Source organism: Branchiostoma lanceolatum, chromosome 2 (genome assembly GCF_035083965.1).
Source record: "Branchiostoma lanceolatum isolate klBraLanc5 chromosome 2, klBraLanc5.hap2, whole genome shotgun sequence".
NCBI lineage: Eukaryota > Metazoa > Chordata > Leptocardii > Amphioxiformes > Branchiostomatidae > Branchiostoma > Branchiostoma lanceolatum.
The window spans coordinates 28,287,450-28,313,211 of record NC_089723.1 but is presented as its reverse complement, the minus strand read 5'-3'; the positions used below and the strand labels follow the sequence as shown (position 1 = coordinate 28,313,211).

General features: G+C 40.9%; 3 protein-coding genes across 4 annotated transcripts; 2 read left to right on the top strand and 1 right to left on the bottom strand.

Moving 5' to 3' along the window:
- Positions 1 to 1,560: 1,560 nt before the first annotated feature.
- Positions 1,561 to 5,389, top strand: LOC136428394 (transcription factor 21-like). The gene is made up of 2 exons (XM_066417867.1): positions 1,561 to 2,198; positions 4,227 to 5,389. The coding sequence occupies exons 1-2, from the start codon at positions 1,776 to 1,778 to the stop codon at positions 4,320 to 4,322; spliced, it is 519 nt and encodes a 172-aa protein (XP_066273964.1). The 5' UTR covers positions 1,561 to 1,775; the 3' UTR covers positions 4,323 to 5,389.
- A 3,976-nt stretch (positions 5,390 to 9,365) lies between these two features.
- Positions 9,366 to 15,407, bottom strand: LOC136428392 (NAD-dependent protein deacylase sirtuin-6-like). Of its 2 annotated transcripts, XM_066417863.1 has the most exons (8): positions 15,194 to 15,407; positions 14,677 to 14,804; positions 13,655 to 13,837; positions 13,217 to 13,276; positions 12,663 to 12,752; positions 11,744 to 11,824; positions 10,777 to 10,900; positions 9,366 to 10,318 (listed from the first exon to the last, which is right to left on the bottom strand). In XM_066417863.1, exons 1-8 carry the CDS (start codon positions 15,257 to 15,259, stop codon positions 9,791 to 9,793), a joined length of 1,260 nt encoding a protein of 419 aa, XP_066273960.1. In that variant the 5' UTR covers positions 15,260 to 15,407; the 3' UTR covers positions 9,366 to 9,790. The 2 variants fall into 2 exon arrangements, with proteins under 2 accessions (XP_066273960.1, XP_066273961.1); XM_066417864.1 differs by lacking the exon at positions 15,194 to 15,407 and having other exon boundaries at positions 14,658 to 14,800.
- Positions 15,408 to 15,585: 178 nt separating this feature from the next.
- On the top strand, positions 15,586 to 25,451 carry LOC136428393 (ribosome biogenesis protein NSA2 homolog). Its single transcript, XM_066417865.1, has 9 exons — positions 15,586 to 15,705; positions 16,429 to 16,496; positions 18,072 to 18,137; positions 21,192 to 21,245; positions 21,413 to 21,563; positions 21,773 to 21,857; positions 22,233 to 22,327; positions 23,819 to 24,011; positions 24,499 to 25,451. The coding sequence occupies exons 1-9, from the start codon at positions 15,703 to 15,705 to the stop codon at positions 24,564 to 24,566; spliced, it is 783 nt and encodes a 260-aa protein (XP_066273962.1). The 5' UTR covers positions 15,586 to 15,702; the 3' UTR covers positions 24,567 to 25,451.
- The last annotated feature ends 311 nt before the right edge of the window (positions 25,452 to 25,762 follow it).

Sequence of the window (25,762 nt, the reverse complement as noted above, 5' to 3'; positions counted from 1 at the left end):
AAGCTATATGCAGACATTTCAGACATTGCAGACATATATTACATAACTTCATTTGATCATACATTTCTGTGATATGATGCTTTCTTTAATACAAAGTTTTGCGGAATCTGCGTGATTTTCGAACATCACGCCTTTCTTTAATCAAAGGAAGTCATTCCTCTAGAAATAGCGTTATATATTTTGATAAAATTGTGACAGAAACACAAAATACTGAAACGGTACTTTCAGAAAGTATACTGTATAAAACTGCTGTGGCAAACCGGTTAGAAAATTATTATAGTGAATTTGTTAAGACTTTGATATTTGTACGCCTGTCCACCTATTGATATACAATAAAGGATATCATTCATTATGTCGTGAATAGATAGTTCATGAATTCAAGCTAGGAAGCTAAGACGTAGATGAGAATTAAGATACACCATGAGAAGGAATACGCACCGAGCCGGCCGCTCACGGTGGTCCGTGGTACCCACGTACTAATCTACCATCGCTAAATCTGCTTAGTTACGCCAGAAATGTAGTTACCACCGATGTATCGATATCACATGGTAGCAACGCATACTGAGTGATAGGAGGTCTATGGTATAACAACGATCATGTGGACATATCTACATGTAACGTTACATACATGTCCCTGTAGCTCAACGGGTAGCAACATCACAGTTGAACTCCTGGTTCCAATTAGTTGGTAGCTCGAAGACACCAGGTTCAATCAGGGGAAGCGCATCTCGGTTGGGTCTGTACCGCTCTTTCGGAAGGGACGTAAAATGGGGGTTCCGTGTTCGAACAAGAATTTGCACATATGTTCAAAACAATAGGATTGCCAGAAATGTATTTTTTAATGGTATTTCCGGTAATTACAATATAGGAGCCTACAAACTTTACAAAACAGTTGATAGCGTCAAACACATTTCTGATTGAACACTTTCTACAAGTTTCCAAAGCTCAGAACTAGTGACTAGACAATATTTCAGCTTACTGAGTTTAAGGTACATCATGAGCTCAATGTATAAGAAAGTGAAGACTTGCGACCCCTATTGATCATATATACATTGTTGACATTCCTTGTTTCAGCTTTGCACAGCTCCATAACATTGGAGATAACGCCCAAAATCAATTTTGTGGAAAAGATTGGGAAACATTGATAAGGCGGTTCAAAAGTTGCGATCAAACGTAACATCTCTCCCATAGCATATCTATAAAAAAACACATCAACGAAAATATACACTTAACGACATTTCTGCTGTGTCTTGCTTTATTGTACAAAATCGAAGAGCTAGAATTATCATGGTCTCGGTTTGTGGTCACTTCCTAATGAACGGATTTGTAACCCAAAGACGTAATTGTATATCGTTAGATAAGAGATCCAACGAATAAATGGTCTGTTGAAACTCTCTTGTCGTCTAGGTTTGTCATAAAATTGCTGTGATAAACAAAGTATTAAGTAAAAGGGAAGAATAGAAAACATACATGTGATAAAAGGCATTAAATCAGATTACCCCCCCCCCCCCCCCCCCCCCTTCACAACCTGTTGGTAGCGTCCTGCCCAAGTCGATAAAAGCTGTACTGCGGACGTGTCTGTCAACTGGCGGTGCCCTGGAATTACTGCTCTGACTTTTGTAACTTGTGTTAGGTACATGTGACCTGGCTTCAAGGCTGTGGTCCACGAACATTTGTATGTCACAAACTACTGATCAAAATACTGCCCTGTAAGTAGCGCCTTACTTGAATAGAATCTTTTCATACTTGGAGTGTACAGCAACATCCATCTCGCCATGTCGACGGGAACGCCAAGCGACAACGAGGAGGTGAATGACACGGCCGCGGAGCGCATCGAGTCCGATCAGGAGAGCACGACCGCCGACAACGTCGAGACAAGTTCGCCGGGCCAAGGTGCAACCTCTCCCGAGAACCGAACTCGACGGCGCCGCCGCAAGCGGGCCAACTGGGGCGGCGAGAAGGACGGCGGCAAGCCGAAACCCCAGCAGAGGAACGCCGCCAACGCTCGGGAGAGATCCCGAATGCGGACGATGAGCAAGGCGTTTGTGACGCTGAAAACCACGTTGCCATGGGTGCCCCCAGACACCAAGCTTTCAAAACTGGACACATTGCGGCTGGCGGCTTCGTACATAGCGCACCTCAGACAGGTTCTACAGGAGGACAAGGTAGAGAACAACAGTATGCACCCGGTCAACCTGGTAAGCCTGACGTTGTATGGATATTTCACTGGACCTTCATCTTTAACATCTTCATCTTTTAAGAACAACCGTTAGTTCTGGTGCTTACAGGAGACACTGTGATTGAGGACTGACAGGCTAATTCCGGAAATTCTGAATTCTGACATTTGGGGAGAAAATAACATTATCTGATACTGATGATGTTACGTTATGATGCGAAATTCCAACAAGTAAAGGGAAAAAATCTTTCATTCCAGTTTGGCCAAAGTCTGTCCGAGGTTCCCAGAATTCTGCAAATTCTGGAGAATTCTGCAGAACTGACCACGTCCCAGGAGACATCTAGTTGTTACCTAGATATTGATAACCTTTTGTTACATCATGCTTGTAGACATTAATTCATTTGGTCAATCTATTCAAAATTGATTAAAGTTTTCCGGAATTAGAATGTCGCCTTTTTTCTAAAACTAAAACTATAAACCTAATTTGTCATGGGGACCCGCAAAAATTAAGGCTGTTTGACATACAAATATTGTTAAAATGTGAAAATTGATTTTTCAAAACATTTTTATGATCATCTTTAAGTCCTCACAGGTTTGTTGAGTCCAGTACTTCCTTACTGTAAGTGGGCTGTGGGTCGCGATGGATTGGTTGGAAGATCACAGTTTTTTTCAAACATGTTTGGTGCAATGATGTTGCAACTTGAATATTGGTATCCAATGCTCCAGTGTCGATTTAACTCACTATGTAAAGAAATGGTAGGGAAATCTACTTTCTGTATTGTCCTAATCTTACATAGTGGACCTTTAACATGCGGCGTTGACGTAGCCTCGCGTGATAGCGGTGCATGTGTTCACAGGGACAGTCTCTAAGATTAGACCCTCTGACGACCGACTAGGGAATATGGTGGCTGAGAATAGTGCCCAGTTCTGGCGTGTCCGCGTGCCGGGGTCTACTGCACCGAGATAGCCACATCCTTTAGGGTTCTAATTAGCTGCTTTCAATTCCTTCTGCCAGTTAACCATGACCGGAATTAGTTATGTCGTAATATGTATGTGTTCTTGAAGTCTCCGTTTTGCCAGTCTTTTTTCAAGGACAACTGAAAGATATTCAGAAGATTTGTTTGCATTGAAGTATCGTAGTACACATTCAAGTTCCCGTATTGTCTTACTATCCATCATTTCATTATAAATGAAAATGTAATGTGACTTAGCAGATTGGCCAGGATGGTTCAACTTTGTTTCATAGGTAAAGGAGTTCTACATATACGTGTAGATGTAAATTAGCGATTTGCCCAATCATTCTATTATATATCAACGATTAACACGCTAAACGTAACGATCCAAACTTTATACATTCATGGGGGGGGGGGGGGGCTACAAATGTTCTGTATATATATACAGAATAGGAAAATACACTAACCTGAGACGCCGCTTGTTTAGCTTAAGACCACTCCAACCTTCACTCTCTAGCAAACAATTGTCATGGGAAAAACGGTTTTAGCGCGATATAGCAAAACAAGGCTGGCGTTCAGCTTACAACAGACTGACAGACCAGCAAGCGTTCAAGTCTTTTGCACTTTGTTTCACTTCTCAACCGTCGATACTACTATATAACCTCCATTAATTATAACATTAATCCGCCTGGTTACATAAATCCGCCACGTTGAAAAACAGTGGGCTTGAGAGATCTCTAGTGCAGCACCCCCAGGTATGCACAGTTTAGATATACAGGAAAGCATTATACTGGGGGACGTTGAGTTAGAGATCCCCTTGGACGTATCTTTTCAGGGTGGCGGAATTATGTACCCTGGTGGAATTATGTTAGTAGTAGTAGTAGTAGTAGTAGTAGTAAACCTTTATTTAGTAGTGGTAAACCTTTAGTAGACGTTACACAATAAGAAATATAACTTAGAAAACATGTAACTTTTGTTATGTCTCAGCATTAAGATGGAGAAGGGACAATGTCGATTCTAGCACATTCTAGATCGCTGAAGATGCATAACTGTATGAAATTTACAATAATTACTTTATTTTTGTCTTTACCTTACAGACATGGCCGTTTGCTATCAATTCCAAAATGCAAGATAGCCGGGAACTCCAAAGACCGGCGTCCATCGGTTCTACCAGAACTGAAACATTGAGGTAGCAACTTGTGTGTATACGTCATCACTCCTTGAGCACGAGACCGTGAATTTGAAAAAAAAGACGTGACATGTTAACGGACAACTTTACGTTGAAAGGCAAGGTTCTCTGGATTTCTCTGTTGCACTATGAAGAAAGATTTATGCAAGAGACTGGTGGAAATTTCATCAAATATGCACATATAATTTGTACTTGTGCTAAGTTCTAGCAAGGACATTATAATGTCCTTGGTTCTAGTTTGAGGAACTGGCAACAACCCTGTACAGAATGATGGCTACGTACCAATGGAAATACATGGTACACACATTTGAATGGAATTTCTCTATTGCTTTATAAATACAGTTGTGACAAAAACGTATGTTGAAATACCTTTTTTAAGATCACAAAAGAAAATGAGTTAGGTCGAAATGCAAAGCAGGTGTGATACATTGAATGTAAATGTTGCAAAGTATATATTTTTGTTTGTGCTTTTTCAGTTTGTTCAAAGATACGAATATAGTTTTGCAGTGTATTGTGCTGTCTATAACGTTACATGTATTTTGCTCTATAGACAAAAATAGTGTCGGGAAAAGTAGTTTCAGAATCTCTGCAAGATGTAATACGTAAACAATTTGTATTGCAAAGTTCACAGGGTTGGCATGTTTAGGTCTGATATGCATCTGTCACGCATTGCCGTGTTGTTGATGAAAGATACAACTAAATCATATTGTTAGCACAAAACACAGAATCATTTTGACTGTCATCTTTATTGCCTTTGGTGGTGGGTATACAGATAGTTTTGCGTATGACACTTTGCTTGAAGAGATGTGATATAAAAATGTTAGATTTAAGATAAAGTTTGCGCTTTCCAAAAAAATGTTTTACCAGTTGAGTTGAAATATGGGGCTTTGGCTGCCCTCGTGTGTATGGAGTCAGTATGGTTTCCTGCATTCACCGACTTGTTTAAGTGAAGTAGCCATGGACCATTTAGAAACCTGGTCTTTGCACCTTGCTTTTCTTTGGGAACCTGTTGTGTTTATTTGGAATTAGATACCCTCGCCTGGTTGAAACCGCCCACACTGAGAATGTACAAAACGACGCTTTAAACACAATTCCACTAGGGCGGCAACCTTGCTGTGACCGCGCTGCGACCTTAAATTTGACAGATCGAAATTACGAAATTCATAGATAAAACGATTTGTTTTTACGCTTTGTGTGTTTTGCTGTCCTTTCAGTCATACTTTTACATTTTGCATGATATTTCAATTATGAAATCAAGGGTTACACAAATCAAATTTAGGTCGCAGCGAGAGCGCAGTGCAATCGCCGTCTACTTGAATGGGGGCTTAAGTTATTGAAAGAAACTAACCTTGAAAACTGTTGGTCTCGAATATACAGCATACAGTGTATCCTCCATTAACATTAATCCGCCGGGTTACATAAATCCGCCAAATTGTGAAAAACAGGGGGTTTGAGATATCTCTAGTGCAGCACCCTCCAAGTATGCACAGTTTAGATATACAGAAATGCGTTATACGGGGGGACGTTGGGTTGGAGATCTGTTTGGACGTATCTTTTCAGGGTGGCGGAATTATGTACCTAGCTGGTGGAATTATGTTAGTAGATTCTAGTATTACAACTTGAATTTTCGTTTTTGTCTGACGGGTGTATATATGGTGGTTGGTATGTTCCTGGAGAGGAAGTTCACGTTGACTGGATGCACAGCTGTAGTTTCCTCGACACCGTGTTGTGATACGATGGCCGGTGAACGTTTCTCCCTTGCCTAGTAACAGTCAGAACATCAGTAACACTCTCCAGGACAACAGGCGATGGTCGGCGGAGATCCAGGATTACCACCGCGCAGACCTGGCACAAACTCCCGCCATTCCACGGGATCTTATTCCCCGTCACCGGGTCGTGTTTCTGGGATCTTACTGGTGGGAGATTGTAACATTATCTTGCGAAGGAAAACAGGGATGACCCGTTCACAGAACTAACGCAACTACACGTACTACACTGTAACAGAATCACTCTGTTAACTCTCTCCCGATCCAAATGGTTATCAAAACAGGGACTAGAGTCAGACTGCTTTTCGCAAACTACAGATACTGGATGCTTGTATTGCAGCATTCCTAGGTACATACAAATCGCCTCGAACGTCTCTGTGAGAGGCCAGGTAGTTGCCTTCCTGGCCGAATCACTGTACCTCTGAGCGCGTTGGATACACCCGATCCCTCGATCTCGGAAGTTAAGCAACGCGCGGTCCGGACAGTGCTTGGATGGGAGACCAACCAAGGACGTCCGGATTGCTGTAGCCTCACGAAGCTTTCCACGAAATCGTCTTCCGGGAGGGACGTAAAACGGGGGTCCCGTGCTCGAGGAGGTGCCTCGAACACGTTAAACAGCCTCATTACCCTACACATTGGGTACCTGCCTGTGGCACTGGCTGCAAATACACCCGATATTATATGTCATTATATTATATAACGTTAGTATTAGACATCCTTTCTTTGTGAGACGATGGCATACGTAGTGCTCTGGAAGTCTTAATGGCTGAACCGATTAGCCATAAATTCTACACAAATCGTTAACAATGTTGCGAACATGGTATACGAATGTATACGTTTCCAACATGGTAATATAATTCATTACTTTTATACCAAAGAATACATATTCGGTACCCAAAGACCAAAGGATGCAGAACAAAATTTGCTATGCTCTTAAAATGTATTATGTCATAAATCGCTGACCTCATAAGTACAGATAAGAAGTGAGCTGTGATACTCAGTTACCATGTATCCACATGCGACGTTACATACTAGTAGTACAAGAACAATGGTACCAGCAGCAACTGTTTTCAACGTAGTCATATTTTCATAATGCGAAGTTATGATTTCAATCTGTCTCTCTCCCTCTCTCTCTCTCCCTCTTTTTCTTTCTCTGTTGACATATGGCTATGTCCTAGATTACAACACATCCTTTGGTACATGTACATGCTATGATGTGACGTCTGTTAGTGTTATCGTGAAGTTGGACCGTATGATGAAAGAAAATGTAGTTAATCGTACATAAATTGACATTTCTTAGTCATTTATGTACATGTAGCGGTCATTGTTGTTATACATTTCACTTTCACGAAAACAGCTCAACTGACGTCACAGCTTAGAAACACCCGCAAATTAAATGTAGACAATTTATGTCCCTCAGTTGTGTTTGTATATAGTTACTGAATCACGTTTAAGTCTTTGATAATAAAAGAAATAGGAATCTAAATTTAGATGTGGACAGTGACGTGCATGCCTTGCCATTTTTCCGGGATAACGTTGTCCATCAACAATAACACTTCAGGACATCTCAGCAATGTAAACTCACTGTTCTTCACTCCGAAAGATGGTGCGTTGGAGTCTTTGATTATAAAAAAACAAAAGGAATCTATATTTAGATAGTGACGTGCATGCCTTTCCTTTTTTACGGGATAACGTTGTCCTTCAACAGCAACACTTGAGGACATCTCAGCAAGGCAAACTCGCTGTTCTTCACTCTGAAAGGTGGGGCCCAATTTCTGTTAGTATCCCGTAACCCCGTGCTTAATTCAGCCAGACGCCCAAAGCGCACTTGACCGCTGGAGTTAAGGGTGTACTTGGGGGTCTGGCATTGCTCAAGGCGAGGAGTTAAACGTGTGAAGAATGTGGCGAAGTGTTCGCTGATTGGTGAGCACACGACTCAAGCCGATCGACCTCGTGTCTGCAATTTGTTAAGGAAGTGTTCTGTCTCAGTCGGTGAACTGTCTCGGAATGACAGTCCTGAAACGTTTCCAACCGACAGGACCGACTCGGTGTTTCCGAGCGTTAGTTTGTGGCATAGTTGTGGATGTCAAGTGGTTCGTTTTCTTTTCAAAATTAACGCGAACAAGCGACAATCGGCCCCAATTTGTCGCCTGAATTGGCGACATTTTGGAAAACTTGGAAAAAATCGCATCCGGCAAAATGGCGCAAAATATACGCAATTTATTCTGTGGAAAGTTGCAAAATAAGGTCGCAAACTGTACTCCCTGGCCAGCTAACTCCTGTGGCACTATCTGTCTGTTTGGCACCATTTTTCCAGCGAGCTGTGGCGCCTGGTAGAGGCTACGGTGAGATACTAGTACCCGATTTACAGTGATGGTTGGTGGAATGATTTGAGATCACACGACAGCTTTTATTCTTGTGTCGATGGACAGTTTGATTGCCATGTTGTTGAGAGGGTAGGTTAGTAATGGTTTAGGAGAGTGGGTGGTGTGGGAAGTCTACAGCAGGGGGTGGAAAGAGAGTTACTGAATTGAGACGTTTATATAAATTAATTTAGTATTCTGGATTTGTCCAACTCACATATACTTATCATTACGATCTCTTTGAAAGTTTAAACGTATCATGTTGGTTTCAGATATCCGTTGACATTCTGTGCCAGCAGTTAATGTGTTAAGGCCGAGAAGATCATTGTTTTCAAGAAATTAAAACTAGTCTTTAAGATCATGCAAGGACGTTTTAACTTATAGAGGATCATGACTGTACAAGTCTGCAAGGTGGTAACGTTCAAACTTCAAAGAACGAACTAGCAAGAATACATAGTTCTAAAGCGTTGTGTTGCATATACTTGTAAGAAACGTTATAAATAGATAGATAGATCTAGATGGATTTTCAGGATTTATGGTTATGGTAGGTCGGGGTAAGAAAGGAGATCTAACGACCCCTGACGGTATCTATCAGTACTACAGCAAAACCTTATTTGTATCATTTGCTGTATTTGGTTGTAGCATGGAGGTTAGTAGAAGATAGCTTTCAGGCTGAGGAAGATGTGGTAGCATTTCGACCCCCATCGACAGTAGTTGAAACTACAGCCGTGTGCTAAAAGTACTAAGGAAAACCGCAGATGTTAAGCCAAATTTTTCGGTTTGTATGTAATCTGAGAAGTCGTGATAATTTCATTTTTTCATACCAAATGAAAGCTGGTATGAGCATTTGTGTAAGTTTGTATCATTAAAAATGTGGTTTGTGGAAAGTAAGCAGGTCAAATGAGGCAGAATTCTCGATGGCTTTACAAAAAATATTTATTCAGACTTGAATACAACAAACTCTAGTACAAAAATCAAGATCAACATGTCAGTGTGACTTAAATGTCTTTGTTACTCAAGAACAATGTACTACTTCAAGTGCTACCACTACTATGTATATAATATTTTACTAGTATTTGGTGCTACATTCTATGTGACTATGAGAAAAACAGGACTTCTAAAGCTGTAAGAAAATATAAGTCCAGGGCCTTCTGCACATCTCTTATTCCTGTGCCCGACTGAACCTGAATCAGACTGATAACCAACAGCTGGACACATCATACTTAAAATGTCATGCTTGTGGTCAACATGAACAATAACAGACGAACAAGAAAAACAATAGCATTTTGATGACGTACGCACTTCTTATAACAAAGATAACTATATCACAATGATAACCTTTACTAATCGCTGTCTAGCTTCAGCCTCTTAGTAGCCACAGAACCGTCTGTGTGCTGAGAAGAGGAGTTATGCTTCACATCCTGCTTAGTTGAAAGTGTGTCATTAGCAGTGATTCTCTCTTCTGTTTTCTGATGGGACTGATAGCTGGGACATACATTGTTACTAGAACTAGATCCCAGGGAAACCGCTGTGTCAGTGTCCGTTTCTACACTGGTCTTTACACTGTTGCAGGCATCCTTTACCCCTAAGTTGTCTGTTTTAGTTTCTTCATTTTCCTCTGCTTTTATTTTCTGTCCACAGTAAGTGGAATCATCAGCATTTTCAAGGATGGTATCTTTCCTGTCCTGTGGGTCTCCATTGAGAAGGTTGTTGACTGTATGTTCCCTTTTGAGTGGGACTCTGAGTCGAGTAGGAGACTCTAGGACAACGGTGGGTCCTGTGTACTTTGGAATGTTGATTCCCAACTGGTTCATCATCATGGACATCACTTCATCAACGTATCCATGAATGCGCAGGTCGGCATGTTTGTCCTGAAAAAGATGTATCAGCAATGAGTTATCAAAACATATTCACAATGTCATGTAGGGCAAATTGTGTAACTGGTGGAATTGTTTTCTGCATCTTCCTTTTTTTTACATCATTTAGTTATCATTAGTTTACCACATTCCACTCATGTTGCCATTCATCTTTTCATAATCCACTACATCTATCTGGTAAAAAACATTTAAAGAAGTGTATTGAAGAATTTCGGTGACAAAACGGATTGATATTTGCAAGTAATTTTCAACATATTCACATTATTTTTTCACATTTCCAGCATTGGTAAGTCCCATTCTTACACTGTAAATATTGCTGTGCAAAGTAGTATGGTAGATTCAACTTATAATGCAGGAAAAAGGACCAAAACCAGTGACTTTGGTCGACCAGATTCTATAATACGCACCTTAACAGACCTCCTAATGTCTAGAAGATGAGTGTTTGTACTTACATGTTTGCTGGGCTGTAAGTTGATGATAACCAGTTTGCCTCCTCTTTTCTTGGTGAGCAGGGGCAGGTTTCCACTGGGTACAATCTGCAGGGACGACCCCATCACAAGGGCAACATCAGCACTTCTGCAACAGGAGAAACCCAATTACTAAAAGCAGAGCATAAAATACTGGGTGCATGTGCACTTTTGTGCACCCAAAATTGGAGCTGTGCATCTTATAATCATTTTTGACTGTGGGTGCACCAATGCACCTAGATATTTGTAGAGGGCTACATTTTTAAAGGTACTATTGTACACTAGTACATGTATATAGCAAATTCTTAACATTGAATCAACAGAAAAATAATAAAACCTCTGTTGTATCAACTTTTAAAAATTGTGAAGTTAGCTATCAAATATCAGATCCAAGCTATGAAGTAGGGTTTGTAGAGTGTTGCTAACATACATGTGCTTAATCTTATGTTGTACACCAAAGATGTTGTGCATGCACCTAAATCTTAAGGTTAGGTGCACCACTGCACCTGGAATAGGTGAATGAATTTGAGCCCTGCTCACAGTATAGGAGATAGTCCAAACAAACATGTACCTGTCCTCAAATTCAATTGCTCTCAAAGGAATAAAGAGCATGTCATATTCAAGGAAGTGCAAACAATATGGCAATGGCAGAAACAAACTTAAGGAACTGTAAGGTGAAGCACTACCTGTACCAAACACCTGGAATTAACGTTATAAGTAGCAGATGCCTATTTTACTCCTATCCTTTCAGATTTAAAAAGAAAGACCAAGCAGGACAACAATGAAATTTCATTCCCTGATAGAAACATGATGTCCTAGTGCCATCTTATTTTCTACCTTGGCTCCCTCAAAAAGAGGAAAGCGAGTATGGAGCTCTGGCAGAAGATAGGATGGCACCCAGGTTAGGACATGTTCTCGAAGTTCAACAAAGTGGATGCTGTACACTACTGACCTGCTGTGTTCATCTGCCTGTGTCAGGTCTCTCTCTGGTAGGGAATCCTCCCAGTCAAGGATGGTGTCACGCAACTTCCCTCTAGATATGTGCAAAGAAAGTAAATACAGGCCATATTCTCAGATGTCACCTTTTGGCATCTGAGAATAGTTTTATCAAAATCTTAGGCTACATGGAGGTCTTCTCTCTGAGCCCACCTAGTGCCACTATCACCATTTAGCCCTAGCATCATTTAGATAGTATGTTTACAGGGTGCGAAATACTTTTTTGAGCCAGGTTGCCCATGTTGCAACCTAGGGCAAATGCTAGGTTGCACATCCAAATTTCAGGTTGCTCCAGCAACATTCACCGATTTCTTCAAATTAAGCTCGTATGTAGCGTATAATACTACTAATATTTCAAAATATAAATTAGATAGTATTTTGTTCCCATTGACCTAACAACATCTTGTTTAGCCGAGGGCAGTGTGTTTTCGTCTTTTTCAGCTCAAATTCCACGATCTATGAAGGGTTTTGGATGGTTTAAAACGAAAAAGTGTTGATTTCTTTATTTCAATTGAAGATTTACCAAATTTTATGAGAGTGACACTGTGTTTTTGTTTTTGTGAGCTTTGAGATCTTTGGCTCAAAATATAAGGTTGCACACTGCGCTACCTGGGTTTGGAATTAACTTGCACCAACCGAAATCTTGTTGCACTGTGCAACGTGCAACCAGGTATTTCGCACCCTGTGTATATAGTGTATTGATGTGTACTACTATTAAGCATTGCTTTTTTTTTTAAATATGGGCCTTGAGCCAGATTCTGACAATAGAATAAAGGAATAATGTTTTCTCCAGCCAGATTTATCTGTGACAGGAACAAGTGCTTGCTCTCAAGACAGACATTGCAAAATTTTGAAAGACAACAGAGATGACCGACCTGCATCTTCCTCTTGCCTTGACCTGAGTACACTGTCCACCTGTGAGGTTCAAGGCCATGGTCGGCACAACTGTGTCACGGACATACTGCCTGGTGGGGAGGGAAAACATCAGGTATGATCCAGCCTTCTGACAGAACCCTTTTTGCTCTCCTTTTCTCCAGAGATGGTCATAGAAAGACTACACAAATTTGAATGAAAAAGAACTAGGCACAAACCATATCAGGGTTCAAACTGAAACAGATACAAATAGTCCAAGAACAACTTCTACAAAAATCTTATCATGGCTTCAGGGTTTAGATTATTGTTCCAAAGAAAAGCTGGAATGCATAGATTATTTGCATCTTTCAGAGTGGAACAATACATTTTGTATTTTGTTGCATATCTGTACATTACAAATGATAGCAAAATTTTTCCAAGTTGAAAGATCCCTCAATATCCCTTGATGTAAGAAGCTTTCAAAGTTCCAAAAAAATATGTACATGGTTCTTTATTTTGAGTCCTGGCACATGATTAAGCTTTAGTCAACAATCTATTGTAAAAAAAGAAGGCTTACTTCCCACACTTGTCACACTGCTCCACAAACATGTTGCCATGCAGCTCAGATAGTTTATCCCTGTAAAAATGGAGCAACAGAAAATCTTTATATTAGTAATGACATCTTCACCTTCAGCACCTTAACCTACAGTGTTCATCCGCAATATTCTCCAAGCAGAGGTAAGGTTCCAGCTGGATTTTGAAGTATTTTTAGGCGTTTTTGTCAGGTTTTCTATTTTGTCGGGGTTTCTTTTTGTCAGCCAGCCAACACAAAGCAACCCTGACAAAATAGAAAGCCTGACAAAAATGCGTAAAAAGACGTCAAAAACCAGCCAGAGCCGAACCTCTGCTTGGAGAGCACACCCAAGACAGAGGCACCTGGCAGTGTGCCATCAAGCCACAACAGATGATAAACCAGATAATGAGTGAGTGAGTGTGAGTGATCATTGTGTCCTACCTGGGAAAGCCTGAGCGTACATGAAGCCCGTCCACGTTCTGACTGATGACGTACTTCACAATGCCGAGTCTCTCCAGCTCCACCAGCGCCATGTGTGTAGGGGAGGGGCAGGCAGACTCAAACGTGGTCTCAAAGTGGGGAGTCTCACCCTTCTGTTCCAGAGTCCACACACCTTTGGGACCTCTGGAAAACATGTTTTTTAATTATAAAGTTCAATTCTCCTTCAGCTCACAGTACATGTGAAGTTACCATAAAACAGTTATCACATAGCCTTTAGTGTCAACTTTATTTTTTTTTGAGACATTGATATTTGTATTGATACCAGCTCACTTCCACCATAGCTTAGTTCAGTTTAGTTTAGTTTACAAACTTGTAAATGGTATTGCTGTAAATAGTATGATACGTGCCTTACCTGACACCAGGTATCATTAACAGATCTGTCTCACCTTAGTCTGTATAACGCAAACTCCAGCTGTCCGGGGGTTTCTCTCCCCTCCCGCGCCGATTACAGGACAGCGAGCGGTCACAGGAGGCTTGATTGAATTCAGGCTATGTCTCACCTGAAGTCAGGCATCACTAATCAGATGTCTCATGTGAAGTCAGGTATCATTAACAGGTGTCTTACCTGAAGTCAGATGTCTTACCTGGCGTCAGGTGTCTTACCTGATGTCAGGTGTCTTACCTGAAGTCAAGTGTCTTACCTGAAGTCAGGTGCCTTACCTGAAGTCAAGTGTCTTACCTGAAGTCAGGTGTCTTACCTGAAGTTAGGTGTTTCACCTGAAGTCAGGTGTCTTACCTGAAGTCAGGTGTCTTACCTGAAGTCAGGTGTCTTACCTGAAGTCAGGTGTCTTACCTGAAGTCAGGTGTCTTACCTGAAGTCAGGTGTCTTACCTGAAGTCAAGTGTCTTACCTGAAGTCAAGTGTCTTACCTGAAGTCAGGTGTCTTTAATACTTGAAGTTAGGTGTCTCACCTGCAGTCAGGTATCATAAACATGTGTCTTACCTGAAGCCAGGTGTCTCACCTGAAGTCAGGTATCCCTGCAGATGTACTGATGCCTGCACCTGTGTGAACCACCAGGTGCTGCGACTCACAAATAATGTCTGCCAGCTGGGACACCTTCTCCGCAAGCACCTCCGCTGGGTCATATTTCTGCACAGGGGGAATTATGAAAACATGATATTACTGTACAGGGGGAATTATGAAAGCATGATATTTCTGTACTGGGGGCATTATAAAAACATGATATTACTGTACAGGAGGAACTAAAAAACGTGTCATATTTTTGTACAGGGGGAATTAAAAAATGTGATATTTCTGTACAGGAAAAATTAAAAAAACGTGTCATATTTCTGTACAGGGGGAATTCAAAAACTTGTCATATTTCTGTACAGGGGGAATTCTAAAACTTTTCATATTTCTGCACAGGGGGAATTTTAAAAAAAATGTCATATTTCTGTACAGGAGGAATTAAAAAACCTTGTCATATTTCTGTACAGGAGGAATTATACCAAGTCAACATGCATGCAGTTTTCTCTCACCTCTGGCAGACCGCATTTCCCCTTGTGATCGTAATCTGACAGTCCCGCCGCGTAGTTAACGGACATCTCAAGGATCTCTGCTCTTTCCTTCGGCAAATAATGATTTCAAAGTCCCAGGAATCGGTATTTAAAGACCAGATTTGCTGGAATAAACAACAATGTGCGTAAACCGGCACACTCCTACTGACTGACCTCTGAACTGAACTACCTTCGGACTGTACGATCATGGAATAAAGGGGGTGATTGAAACCTGTTTATTAAAGCGTTAAATTTCTATAACAATGAAAAAAGGGGACATTTTCCATACGAACAACAAACTTAAGGCTAGCATCGCCGAAATTAAAGAGATGACTTGGATATCTTGTTTGTTGTTGTAAAAACAAAGTAGTTTTTTGTAAAGTCAAGGTAAATGTGATCACCCGTAATGAAAACGAGGCCGGCGGGAGCCGTAGTCAGGAAAGGAAAAATTCGCTGTTGAAAAAAGACGAAAACATCCAGAAAATCCCACCATGGTAAGTTTTGTTAGCCATAGGTGACGTGAAATATGCCATACGTCATGCTAGTTCTGTAGAAGCGAGTATAGTTTCGTGGGGTGTATTCTTGAGCGTTGTCACAAGCGTGCACATGTGCGCACATGTGGGGAGGGGGGGCGGCATGGTGACGCTCCTTTTGCGAAATCAGTCTTCGTTTTAACAAGGTGTATATTTAACCTCCTTGGTTTTAATGGTTCGGGGTCATGTTAATCCTCCAAAAATGTTGAAGAATTCTACATATTTTTACATCGCTGTACCTAATTCATGTCTGAGGGAACTGTTGTTGCATCTAGGATTAAATTTAAAGAGGCCCTAAATGTTAATCTCCAAGCAGATGTTGAGTAGAGGCAAGGAGGTTCTTAATTTTTAACCTCCTTGGTAGAAGGTTGTGCTGTTTTAGCTCGTGAAATTTTGTCACGTTGACCCTTCCAACTGTGTTTGGCAGCCAGAAAACGTAAACATTTTCCATACCAACATCTGTTTGAAGAGTACCAAGGTCTAATTCTTTGGCCGGCTATACAGATACAGATACAGGCCCTTACTAGAAAAAAAGAAATGTATGTGGCATGCAGTCTTGTTAATTATCGAATCTTAATTTAAGTTATGTGAGCCAAAAGTACACTTGGATCCTGAAGACTCTGTTACCAACTTGTTGACGATGTTATAACTCTGTATTTACGAACATTGTCTTGTGATCAACAGCCTCAGAACGAGCATATAGAACTTCACAGGAAGAGACATGGGTACCGACTGGACTACCATGAAAGAAAGTGAGTTACTTTTCTCTCGTCAAAGTTTTACTTGTCATGTGTCAGAAAAGAGTCTTGTGACTCATTCGTTAAGATCTAGTTAAGATATTTTGTTCATATTTGCTGCATCAGAGTTCAGACTCTAGACTATAGAGTTTGATACAGTGCCACACGAGAGACTTCTGAGACGGGTTGAATCCTTCGGAATTGGCGGAAACCTTCTGCAATGGATTCGTAACTTTCTGACACAACGAAGGCAGCAGGTTGTGGTGAACGGAAGTGCCTCCTCATGGAAACCGGTTACAAGTGGAGTGCCCCAGGGTTCGGTCCTCGGACCGCTTCTCTTTACGATTTTCGTATCAGACATTCCGGAAACGATCCAGAACTTTGTCTCCCTGTTTGCAGATGATACGAAAATATATGCTGCAGCCCAAAACTGTGAACTGAACGCACACACAACCTGCTTGCAGGCGGACTTGAACAGCTTATATGAGTGGTCGACAAAGATGCAAATGCAATTCCATCCCGACAAATGCAAGGTCATGCACCTCGGGAAGGCTAACCCCAGACACAAGTATACAATGAATAAGGTAGACGGAACAACGCACACGCTGGAGAGTATAGAAGAGGAAAAAGACCTAGGGGTCACCATTGACAAGAACCTGACTTTCAGCAAACACACGCAAGTGCAGGTGAATAAAGCAAATAAAACACTAGGGCTGATCAAGCACACCTTCTCACATGTGGACAGTGTATCCTTCTCACTGCTGTATAAAAGCCTGGTTCGACCGCACTTAGAATATGCTACGGCAATATGGCACCCCAAAACCAAGAGAGACCGGGACATGGTGGAAAGAGTGCAACGGCGAGCAACAAAACTGGTGAAGAGTTTAGCCAACCTACCATATTCTGAAAGGCTGAGAGAACTGGACCTTCCCACGCTACACTACAGAAGACAGAGAGCCGACATAATACAGCTGTTCAAGATCACACATGGGTTTGACAAAGTCAGAGTGAACAACCACTGCAACTTATGTGGGAGAGCCATGTTTAAGCCAAGCTTGGCAACCAACACACGGGGACACCAGTTCAAGTATCAAATTCAGAAAGCTACAGGCCCGAGGGCACACTTCTTTCCCACACGAGTTACCCCCGCTTGGAACAAACTCTCACAGACCACGGTCAACAGCAAGACAGTGAAAGAGTTCAAGACAAGACTGGGGCAGGAATGGGGACGGCATCCAGACCTATATGAGTACCAATTCACATACTGATGCTACTACCGCCACAACTAGGACAGCCTTATTACCCGTGAGGGTATCGACTGGCTGTGGTTCAAGGTAAAGATAGATACCTGTATAGGACCAGATTCATATAATTATATCTTCCTAATTTTTTAAAAATCAACACAATTCAGTCATATATTCATTGTACTGCACTTCTGCCAGTTAAATTTCTCAATAAAATTGAATAAATTGTACATATATTTTGTCAATGGCTATTAACCAGTGTTGTATACCAAGGCATATACTGTAACTTGTAAGTATAAGTTGCATTTACATGTAGAACTTTCTTACATCCAACCTATTTTTTCAGACGTAAAAAAGAAGCTCGGCGGCCTCACGAGATGGCAGAGAAAGCCAAGAAACTCAAGGGTCTCAAGTAAGTAAAACATGCATGTTTTATTGTCATGATTGAATGTTCTTAAGGTCTACAGTCTGATCTTGATGCGCTAACAGATTGGCAAAATCGTTGGCTTATGTCGTTCAATCCCTCTAAATGCCACATCCTCCATATCACCCGTAAAAAGCACCCCATCCTAACCCAGTACTCCCTACTCTCATCTCCCAAATAAACATACCCCCCGGAATAAACATACCCCCTGGACAAATTTTTAAAATCTAATAAACATACCCCCCGGAATAAACGTACCCCCCGGAAAATTACCAAATTGACACGTTAACTGTGTCCATGCTACTTCTGTCTTAGGGAAAGAAGATGATAAGCAGGTAGGTTATTTTTATTTACATATTCTATATAAGTATGTAAATAATGAACCGAATAACTGTAGATATCTTGTTCAAATTATAATCATTTTCTCCACTTTTGGAAAAATTGGGCATAGGTTCCCCGCGGGGGCCAACGGTGCTTCAAATTCAACAAGTGAAAATGTACATGATACATGTATTTTCTACTTGGAACTTGAACCAAGTGATCAAGGAAAATTGTTGTATAAACTGGCATATCATTAAAACAGAAGTAGTTGCCAAACTTCTCAGTTCACTTGCATGGGTAACACCTTGTACAAATGTATCAACATTTAGAACTTGAACAGAAAATTACCATATCCTGAATATCCGATGAAAATACAAGTATTACGTATTTGTAAAAGCCATGTAGAAAAGGTTGAACTATGACATGTATGATGTTAGTTGTTACTAGTACTTTTTCTTGCTCAACTTTCCATTTATCATGTATGCATTGCATAAAGAAACATGGATTAATTTTGTAAACATTACTAGAAGTATATGCTTTCCACAAAATCACCTTATTATAAAGAACATTATCACATATTCTCCTTTATTGTGTTGTTGCAATCCAAATAATTTCAAATCCAAAAATTACCCTTGATGTATGCAGAAAAAATCTTTCATTTTGAGAAACTTAGTTGTCAACAAATTCATTGTTTAGATGTGAGAAATCTCAGGCTTGCTCTATTTTGTGCTAGAGATTCTCTTTCTGATAAAAACTAATAAAAGTTCCTTGGTTACATCTAAAACATTGCCACAAACCACAGGGTTCTCATGTTACACATCAAAGCGCGAGTCAGACGGAGCGGCACCGAACACAGGAACACAGACAGTAAGGGGCGGGGCTAACAGAGAGCTACATGAAGTTCTGAGAATACTCAGCCAATTTGTTTGTAGGGGAGTGATTTTTGTCAAAACATCGTAGGTGATAATTACTGAATATAGATTGCAACTTAGTGTTGTTTATCAACTATTAAGTGGGAAGTCACTTTCTTGAAATACCACACATTTCTGACAAAGACAAAAGAGTTTTATTGGAAGATCAAAAAGAGCTGTTTCCCCTTGGTAGAAGTGAGTTCTTCCGTCCGTGGGAAATTTCTAGTGGCGTGCGTTACTGTACTGTGGCGATTTTCCAAGGGCTGAATTTTCATGTTTGTGGTAGGAACCGTAGGATTTAAATGTTTTTGTAGATTTTAAAAGTATTATTCAGTTTTTAATGCTAAGACACTGTCATAATGTGGTGTTATTTTCATATTCTAAAAGTTTTGAGGAAAGGCTGTATTTCACGTGAGTAGAATTTACATGCGACTCAATGGTAACTTGAGCATTCATGGTGTTGATTACGTTGTTCCAAGGTTGTTCTTTTGGCAATGTTTTTGTCTTTTTCGGGCGTAAATTTTGCGATCACTGTAAGAATTCAGATGGTCTAGAACGGGAAAAGACTGTCAATGTTGTTTATATGAAAAATAGATTTCAAAACTTAAGTGTGGCGTCTTATTTTGTCTGAGATAACAACATTTACTTTGTATCGAGATCGACTGACATGTTAGTACCGCCAGGATTTCACAAATGCCGGGTCATAGCAGCAGGGAAATCAACGCCGCTAGGCCGAAAAATAGCAAATTATGAGCAAAAATGTCGGGGAAATATGGGCAGGAATACCCAAACTTTCGATTTTGATGGAATCCCTGGTTAGCAAAACTCTGATTTTCAAAAAATTAATAAACGTACTGTCCAAAATAAGAACGTACTGGGTGGATTTTGAGGCTGAAAAAAATAAACGTACCGGTACGTTTATTTGGGAGATGAGAGTAAGTGGAGAAGCCCTCACCGGTGTCAAGTCCCACCCCTATCTTGGAGTACAACTGTCCGACGATCTGCGGTGGGACACCCATATCAACTACGCCACTAGCAAAGCCGGCAGGGTACTAGGGGTCATTCGGCGCAATTTGACCCATTGTCCATCTAGGGTCAAGGCCACTTGTTACAACGCGCTGGTGCGGCCCCACTTGGAATATAGTGCCACCGTCTGGGACCCGTACACCACCAAAGGGATACAGGCGGTGGAGGCCGTCCAGCGCAGGGCCGCCCGAGTGACTCTGAATGACTACCGGCAGACTAGCAGCGTGACACAAATGCTCAATGACCTGCAGTGGACCCTTCTCTCTGATAGGAGGAGGAACGCCCGCCTCACCTTTTTCTATAAGCTAGTTAATAACCTCATCAATATTAATACAGATAGTCTACTGAAACCAGCTCAGGGGCGCACCCGGGGAAGCCACACGCTCAAATTCCAACCTCTTTACGCCCGAACAGACTCCTACAAATATTCATACTTTCCCCGCACCATACCCGAGTGGAACGCCCTGCCTGGCGCGGTTGTTACGGCTCCCACCGTTGAGTCTTTCCGCGCCAGGCTGGAGGCCTGCCCGCCTTAGCCTGGGACCTCCTCCCCCCCCCCTACTTTGCCCCTAGCGGGGTTATCTGGGGGTATTTTCGTTGATGTTGATGTTATGTTCTTGGCTTTGCTCAATACATGTTTGTGTGACTGTCAAAAACAGAAAAAAATGACTGTATATTTCAAAATTCTTTTGTTCATTCAACAAGAATGTTGGATATAAGTATTTACTATTATTGTAACATGGGATGCTAAGGTGTTGATAAACTGATTGTTACATTTCCCCAGGGCTAAGCTGTACAACAAGAAGAGGCATGCTGAGAAGGTACAGATGAAGAAAACGTAAGTTGCTTTTATTTCTGTTTACAGATTAGAGCTTGATTTCTAAAGGCATTATTCAATAAACACGGAGGCTTGATCTCTCTCCACAATTCTAAGTAACATACACTTGTCCCTTTTGGAAAATTACTTAAAGCAGACCAGGTACATAATTGTATTTGTCCTTTCAGGTTGAAGATGCATGAAGAGAGGAAGACAAAAGAGCGTAAGGATGACAAGGTTCCACAGGGAGCTGTCCCTGCTTATCTACTGGACAGGGAAGGACAGTCTCGCGCCAAGGTTCTCTCCAACATGATCAAGCAGAAGAGGAAAGAAAAAGCAGTGAGTATCTGTAACACTACTGGTCCACTGTTCTTTGTGCTTGTGAAAATTGCTAAGGGAATTTCCCCAGTACAATATGGACCTGTAGATACTGTACACAGCGTCTTTCTCCTCCATCACAACCAGTTGAAGAGTAGCTCTTTGGTGAGCTAAACTGGTTTGAGATCACAATTTTCACTAATAGTTCTCCTGTACCTCTGTGATTCCAGGGAAAGTGGGAGGTGCCTCTGCCCAAGGTGCGAGCCCAGTCAGAAGCAGAGGTCTTCAGGGTCGTCAAAACAGGCAAATCTAAAAGTGAGTCTTTCCTATCAGGCAATCTAAGGGGGATGGCAACCATTTATATCTGTCCATGTATTCTAATAAAACCACAACAATAGCCTTGTGTATAATGCTTGTTTGTCATGCAACTAGCCTACTGCTGTAATGTTATCTGTGTGGCCCAAGGAAACAGAAATTGGCACTGCCCTATACACAATATGGTCTGGAAAGGAATTTAACGAAATGTATCCTAATGACAAGGAAACATGCTTGTTCTACTGTTTTTTGTACATCAGTCTGAAATATCTGGGAAATGTTTCAAGGAAGATAGATCTGTGCACAATCATACATTTTATACAAGAAGTACCAGCTACATCAGAATACCACCAACTCAATCAATACTTTTTTCAGAAAAAGCCTGGAAACGTATGGTTACCAAGGTAACATACGTGGGAGAAGGATTTACTAGAAAACCTCCAAAGTACGAGAGATTCATCAGACCAATGGTGAGTATTCATGACATGGGCAGTTTTCCGATCCATTATTTTATTTTCTTACATGAAATTGGTTGCAACCTTACTAGTAAAAGTCATTCTCTTCTAAGTGTGTTACAGGAAAAGTTACATGAAAATGGTTTCAAGCTCATGCATATTCCATAAATCCATTCTTATACAGTCAAACCTGTATTAGCGGTCACCTTTGCATAGCGGCCACCTGCCCATAGTGGTCACTTTTTGTCGGTCCCTTGGATTTTTCCCATTGACATAAGCATTAAGAATTAAGCTATAGCGGCCACCTGTCCAACGCGGTCACGGCCAGACGATTTTCGGTCCCGCGAGTACAGTAACACTGCCGATAACGGTCACGGCGCGCCGGTAGAAGCCGCATCGCCACCGCAAGCCGGGTTCAAAATCTTCATTTTTTTCACGCAGTTATCAAATTTATATGGACTCAACTGGATAGGATCATAATAAAGAAAACCAGAATGTTTTATCTTTGTTAGAAAATCCATGGTTTGACCAAGGAGGTTGACGCGAAGTCAAGAATAATTTTCTTCACATGGCAAGCGTTTGTACATCGAGGTAAAATTGACCATTTCTGTGCATTTCGACTGGACAAATATTACGACAGCTTTTTGGAAAAAGACAACCCACACATGTACCTGATGCGGTAAGTTCGCGAAATATTTGAATGCCGGCCCTATTTCCGTTTTCACCGGGAATTCATTCCAATATTGTGCTCAAAACGTGTTTCACGCAATTTTCAAAATGGCGCTGATACAAACTGGATTGGTAGCAGCATAAAGTTCAACGGAAGACACCACTGTTACGGAGGTATAATATACTAAATTTATTTTGCTGCAAAGTATCACTGAGGATAATTACTAAACCAAAAGCTTCAAAATGAATGTGAATAATATTACTATGATGTAAAATTCGGGCTGTTGCAATTTTCTGAAAAGACAAAAAGCCCTCAAAAGAGCGACCTTCTTCTGAGTACCCTATTAGCATAACGGTAGATGCTGATCAACACAAGCCACGCGGGAACCGAACCAACGCATCAAGAGGAAAATTGTCGCCACGATTTTATGTTTGAAAACAGTCGAAAACGAACAGTAAGTGACAACTGAGCAACATGTATTTTGTTCTTAACTAACTAGGAGTAAAAGAACAACAATCGAACTTCTAAAATGTGCCTTACCTGTTTACATGTGTACTGTACGGTGAATAAATGTATCTCAGTGGGTACTGAAAACATGTGTCACTCGTGGTAAATTAATCAACATTTTCTCCATAGCGGCCACCTGTCCTTAGCGGCCAGTTTTGGCCAGTCCCTTGAGTGACCGCTATAGACAGGTTTGACTGTATTTTAAAAAGAATTTGAATGCACACCATTTAGGATTAAGTAATTAGTATTTTTGATTTGAAGAACACTTCATTTATGTACTTTGCTGTTGTTACATAAGTTTTAATATATTTTGATCATGACTCCTCTAGGGTTTGAGGTTTAAGAAGGCACATGTGACACATCCTGAGCTGAAGGCCACCTTCTGTCTGCCCATCATCGGGGTGAAGAAGAACCCCACCTCTCCCCTCTACACCACCCTGGGGGTCATCACTAAAGGCACTGTCATCGAGGTCAACGTGTCCGAACTGGGGCTGGTCACACAAGGAGGAAAAGTCATCTGGGGTCAGTCTTGTCAAGATTTCTTCAAACTCTTTTGTGCAAACAACTTAAATTTGGACTGGCAGGACTAGCACATTATCACAGCCATTAAGTGTTAATCATTAACATAAAAAAAGATCATCTTGATTGTATTTTGGGAAGCTGCATTTCTTTCTTGGGCCAATGAAATAAAGACATTTATCTCCTGGTATGTGTATCATAGTGGACATGGCGCATCTACAGAAACTGTGCAAGATGGTAATTAGCTTACTGTAAAGCTGTTTAAGTTTGCAGTACTAAAAGTTTATGTCATAGTGAATGTTTGCTGTATCTTTGAGTTCACGGTTGAAACAATAGTAGTAATGTTACATGATGTTTGAGGTGCAGAAGTGATTCTAAAAACTGCAAATGAATGTTTATGTATAACATTGCATACAATGTATACATATATTTGTTTTGTTTAACATGTGCTGATATTTATTCTTTTATGTTCTTTTCTTTCGCTCCACAGGTAAATATGCTCAGGTTACCAACAACCCAGAGAATGATGGCTGCATCAATGCTGTACTGTTGGTTTAAGAACTGCTGGTGGTGGTGAGATTTGTGGAGAAAAACAACACCTACTGAAGTACATGTACATGTACTTATAAATGATATTCCTGTAGCCCTGTGACCATTGGCAGCCCTCTTTCCAGAAATATACAGCAGGGTGATGTTGTAGCTCTGGGGAGGGTAGAAATTGGCCAAAAACAAGGAAGTTTTGATGAATTTAGGCCAAATTACCTAACTTTTAAGAAATTGCTAAGGTTGTGATGAGATCATAACCAGATGTTACAATGCCATGTTTCCTTATGGAGAGCCCTGATTGTATTAATGTATCACTCACCAACATCCTTTGTCTCAATTTAAATATCATACAATAACATACAACATGTAATGCCCTACTTATAACGATGACTCAGGTTATTTGGAGGACTATATACAATGAGTGCAAAGTCACTGTAAGATCCCTTCAGACACCAGTACAGTATGAGTAAACAGTTGTGAACAGAACTAGACTGGTACCCATGTTATTCTAGCTCTGTTTACTCCTTTGATTATTCATGTACATAACAGTCTAGAACCTGTTCATAAACAGAGAAACAATTCGCAATTGAATATTCGCCTCAAACGTAGGCTAGAGCTCTGATTGGCTCCGAGTCACATGGTCCTCGTAATGGCTTAGTAACTGGATTCGAAATGGCTTTCCAAAGTTCACTCCCTGTTACACTGCTTCAGAGAAATATTCACTTCCCAAAGTAAAGTAGGACGTAGGGACCAAACATTTCAATGGGGATGGGGGCGTGACTATTCTGTGTAGAAGCAGTTGTTGGAGAAAACCAGAGCTAGAATAGGGTGGATACCAGGCTATGGTGATTCTGCCAACCTCTAGATATTGTAAATAAAGGAGATATCAGTATTCAATGTTCTGTGTTGTGATTTACATAACTTACATGAGGACTTATTACAAATATGATAATTGTTTCATAATCATTATGTATGCAGCAACTTAAGTAAATTATAGTGCAGCATAAAAACTAACTCTCCTGTGTTGAAAACACCTGTTTGTGCCTCAGCAGTAGTTGGAATTGCCAAGTGATCTGTTAGTAGTTCTTTGATTTGTTGAGAGTGCTTTTATGCCCAGACCTAATCTGGGACTTTAAACATAGTTAAAACGAATGTCTTAAGACAACTTATCTTTCGGGCAGCGCCTAGAGGGAAGGAGAAAATCCATG